Below are 4643 nucleotides of genomic sequence, written 5' to 3' on the forward strand. Positions count from 1 at the left end.
ACTCCTAAACATAAAGTGAGTTATGTTTGAGAATGCGAATATGGTGTATTAATAGGAAGAAGGATTTTTCATGCAATTAGCATTTGCCACATCATCATTGTTGGTCGCAGTCCATGACTTTTATTTTTATTTTTAAAAATTTTTAACTATCAATGACACTTTTTGGACAAATTAAATTCCCCTTTCATTCTGCAGCCTACACTTCCCTTGAATAAAAAACCAGAGTCAAATCACCCCGAGTCATGGACTCCCGTACATGGCAAGCTAAGATTTACCAACACAGGGAGTGCCTTCCCAGAGTTGCCCTTTTAAATTTTTAATACAAAAAATTTCAAGACACTTTTCATACTCAACGCTGATTTAAACTCGCCCAAATAATTGAGAGATAATAATTAACAAAATACTGTATATAATTCCATTCGTATTAATTTATACAATATCACAAAAATCTGAGTATCAACTGCTACAATCCTGCATCTATGCATGATCTACCTGTAATAATAATTAACAAACAAATGAACAAATCAGCCGCCCGGCCGACCGGCGAGGTTCAAGAATCTCACTACAGGTAACAGTGAATCGCCGGAGGAGCATACGCAGCAGCGCTCCTCCCGCTCCTGAACTTCAAATCGTTCTCCAACGGCGTCAAGTTCAAGTCCAAACACAGCACCCTCTTGCTGCTCGATTTCTTCATGACGGCCGGCGCCATCTGCTGCGGCGACCCCAACCCTTCTCCGACCGTGGTGGCGCGGTGCCGCCGCATGTGGCCCCCGAGCGCCTGCCCGATCGCGAACTCCAGGCCGCAGATGGAGCACTCGTGCGTCTTGGGCTTCCCGGGCGAGCTCGGCGGGTGGCCAAGGTCGTCGGCGAAGATTCGGGGCTTCTTGTGGCTGGCCCGGTGGCCGCCCAGCGCCTGAAATGACGAGAACTGGCGGTTGCAGGTCTTGCACTCGAACACGCGCCCGGACAGCTGCGACGCCGACTGCGATTGCCCGACCCGCGATAGGAGCATGAGGCAGTTCGCCATGTCAAGGGACTCTCTCGCTCCATCTTGTCTCTCTCTCTTCATCGCTAAGGAAAAGTAGTTAATACTGCAATTCGCAACTCACGACCCTGTTGGTGTGAAATCTGAAAACTCAAAATTGCTGCTGCTGTTGTGGTTGTTGTTGGGAGTGGGAGCGAGGCTTTATAGTTTTGAGGAGGCGGTGGTCGAATGACGTAATTGCCCTCGATTTCTTGCGGGCTAAGGAGACGACGGCGCGAGCTTCTATGTAAATTCGGTGGGAGTGTCTGCGGTCGAGTGTCTAAGTACGTTTCATCGGCCGCGTGAGTGGGCCAATGGGGAGGGTCGTAGGGGGCGAGCTGGAAAGAAGTCGCTCGCGATCTTTCTAAATTCAGTCAGACTCGAGACCTTTCTAGAAGGTTTCACTCGCGGGCCCAAGCGCACCCCCGAGCGCGTGAGACTAGTCTCCGGCTACTTCGACATTAAGTCGACGCACGTTCGGGAATACAATTATGATTAATGACAGCAGCGGCATTTGTTGTACTATTTGCACTTCGCTGTCTCCAAAATCGCACGCGGAATCCGACGTGATACTTTGCTGTGTTTTTTGTTTTTGTTTTTGTTTTTTTTAATATATTGTATATGTTTTTTGTTTTGCACAATTTGATAATGAAATCACATTAATTTCACGAATTTAATCATGCAATTCCCAAATTTATGTATTTTAAGATTTATGTTTACTATATTATCTTTGAAATTAATTTGATATTCATACTATTAGAAAAGAGAAAATAATAGACTTTCTTGAAATTATTTTCAATGAATCTTCCTGGTTGTGATATGAGAAATGAGTTCCACCTATACGGATCTAAAAATAGATCTTATTCATTACGCATGCATTTTCTTTTGATTTTGTGGTATCTTAATTAGGTGAAAAATTATGCGACCGTTCATAATTTCACTTTTATTAATATTGAATGTATGAGAAGCAGGACTTATCTATCGCATGTTTCACATTTAAAAAATAAGCACACGAACAATATGGAATGGTGAGTCCCTTATATAATTTCTCGAGCTAGCGAGTTAGTCATCTTTCATTAATTACACTATTTTCATTATTTAAAGAATTTATACCTAATTTTTGTGTATTTGAGGTGACGTTGTACACTTGCGATTTGATGGTGATTTAAGTATGTAAGCTTCACATTTCTTTGAAGGTGGGCCACCTTGTTTTAAATTTTTTTTATATGATAATGAATTTTAAATCATAATAAACTTATATTTTAGTAATCATAATCAACCGTCACACTTCTAATTACTGACCCGTCAATTAAAATAAAAATTTCGAAAGAGAAGGGTGTATCGTAGCTAAATTATGAAATGAAAAAAGAGAAGAAAAACTACGAGAAGAAAAGAAAAAAAAGATGAATGATGAGTGTACGATGAGAATTGGTAAATTTTACGCGCTACACGGAACACAAGACTATAATGCATAATCGAATATCAATTAATTTTGTAATTTATATATATATATATATATATATATATATATATATATATGCGCATGAATTTAGGAAATAAGAGAATTAAGCACATGCACCGCCCACTCCTTACACTGCACAGTGCATAAATATTCCCTTCCTGGAACAAGGGAGCCAAATTTAAAAGCAATAGAGAGGCACGTGCGGTGTAGGAAAGAATACCATGCGCCGCGGGTGAAGGTGCAGAGAGAGCACGCGCTCAGAGGGCGAGTGGAGGGAGAGGATTAAGTTCATGAGTGTGAAAGCAAAGTAGGATGGATGGGAGTCAGCGGAGAGGAAAGTAGAAGGGGAATGTTACGTTATGTGAAATTGGAATTAGTACAACTACTAGGTGGGAACAGGCCGGCTATTCTTAACCAAAATTAAGGTTAGGTTTACAACTCAGAAAATACTACAATTCAAAAATTTTTTAGATAAAATTTTGAATTTTTATGCAAACAGTTTACATTGATAGTTGCATTTATTACAATATATAATAAGAGTGAATCCTTTGTGTGAACACATTGTAGCCCTCAAGTTGTGACAATGATGTATGTAATGGACGTATATTGTGGGGATTGTTAAGTATGGTTATGAGCCTATATTTGTGGAGAACGTGTGAAAGGGTATTGTATTGAATATTAATTTAAGGAAATTTAAAAATAAAAGAATCTCGTAAAAAGAGGAATCACATGCATTATGTGAGGGAAATAATCGAGAAAAGAGGGAGGAGCGAATGAACTGTACAATGGTCCGACGAGAAAAAATATAAGACCCACTAGTTCAAGATATCAGACTCATGTGACATAAGAAAAATGGTTATGATTGAAGCAGTCAAGTGGGGTCCACTCTACTTATTCTGCTCTTTTCTTGTTAAATAGATAAGCTAGGTTCGCTCATCTAAAATAACATTACTTAATTGTGATGTAAGGGTGAATATATATATATATATATATTATACATATTATTTTTAAAAATAATAAATATGAATGAAAATTTAATTGAATTGACTCAAGTGATAAGGACAATTTGTGACTTTGGTGACTCTAAGGTCACGGGATCAATTGTCCCTTGATAATTTATTCCGATGAATTATCATATGTGCGTCAATGGGCGAACGATCCTCTGAATTTAGTGTCGTATCATAATATCCAAAGTAATACGATAATGACTCGAGTCCTAAATTATTAAAAAAAATTATAAAAAAGTAAATAGAAATGAAAGGAAGGAAACGTAGATCACAAGTAAACTAAAAGCTGCTCACATCAAAATCACAATCTGTGCGTGGGTTGTGGGGGGTTAGTATTTAGTAGTAGTAAAATCCACACGGTTTGGTTGACAAGTAAGCTACGTCACGTGACCCGTGCATGACTGCACGCTTTCGGGTTTCACGCCCGCCCGCCGTTGTACCCTTATTGTCTTTCTCCCGAAAGTAGCAAGTAGCTAGCTCCTAGGCCTACGTTCACATGTCTATTTAAAGGACATGTAACATGTTTTCTCCCCAGTACTGATTCCTACCGTTAATTATGTGTCTGTCCGCCGCCGCAAGGCCGGCCGGCCGGCCTACTTCATTAGTTATCATCGTAGGATTCGTGTTCACAGCAGCATCCTTTTACGTATGACCACCTTTTTATGTTTAAATTAATAAAAAAGAGATAAAATGATTTAGAATAAAAGACACTTAACTCTTATAAAGTTTTGATAAAAAAAAATAGTTTATTTTAAATTTAAAAAGCATCACAAATCTCAATTAAAATTTTAAAATTTTCACATACTTCCCCTCGGGTTTTTCGAAAAAACATAAACATTTCTTAAAAACCTTATCTTTTTTTGTAAGATACAAGGAAAATTTATGTCATTTTAACAAAATTCAAGAGAAATATTTGAATAATTTTAATAACTTATTTTTTAGAAAGTCGTTGCCTTTTTACCAAACCTTAAAAGATGTTAATCTCTTTTTTCCTTAGATTTAACTCCACTATTATTATTATTATTATTATTATTATTATTATTATTGTTGTTGTTGTTGTCGTCGTCGTCTTCATCGTCGTCGTCGTGGTTGTTATTTTAATTAATTTTTTTTAAAAAAAAAAAATAGGAGTGAACAATCACGCATATTT

The 4643-nt window shown here is 37.8% G+C and overlaps 1 protein-coding gene across 1 annotated transcript; it reads right to left on the bottom strand.

Annotated features, from left to right (window-relative positions):
* Window positions 1-392: 392 nt before the first annotated feature.
* LOC131149574 (zinc finger protein ZAT11-like) lies at window positions 393-1273 on the bottom strand. Its single transcript, XM_058100135.1, has one exon. The coding sequence runs from the start codon at window positions 1067-1069 to the stop codon at window positions 563-565; it is 507 nt and encodes a 168-aa protein (XP_057956118.1). The 5' UTR covers window positions 1070-1273; the 3' UTR covers window positions 393-562.
* Window positions 1274-4643: the final 3370 nt, after the last annotated feature.

Source organism: Malania oleifera, chromosome 2 (genome assembly GCF_029873635.1).
Source record: "Malania oleifera isolate guangnan ecotype guangnan chromosome 2, ASM2987363v1, whole genome shotgun sequence".
NCBI lineage: Eukaryota > Viridiplantae > Streptophyta > Magnoliopsida > Santalales > Ximeniaceae > Malania > Malania oleifera.

Coding starts and splice junctions, on each gene's coding strand:
- LOC131149574 (XM_058100135.1), bottom strand. CDS start 1,069: ATGAAGAGAGAGAGACAAGATGGAGCGAGAGAGTCCCTTGACATGGCG.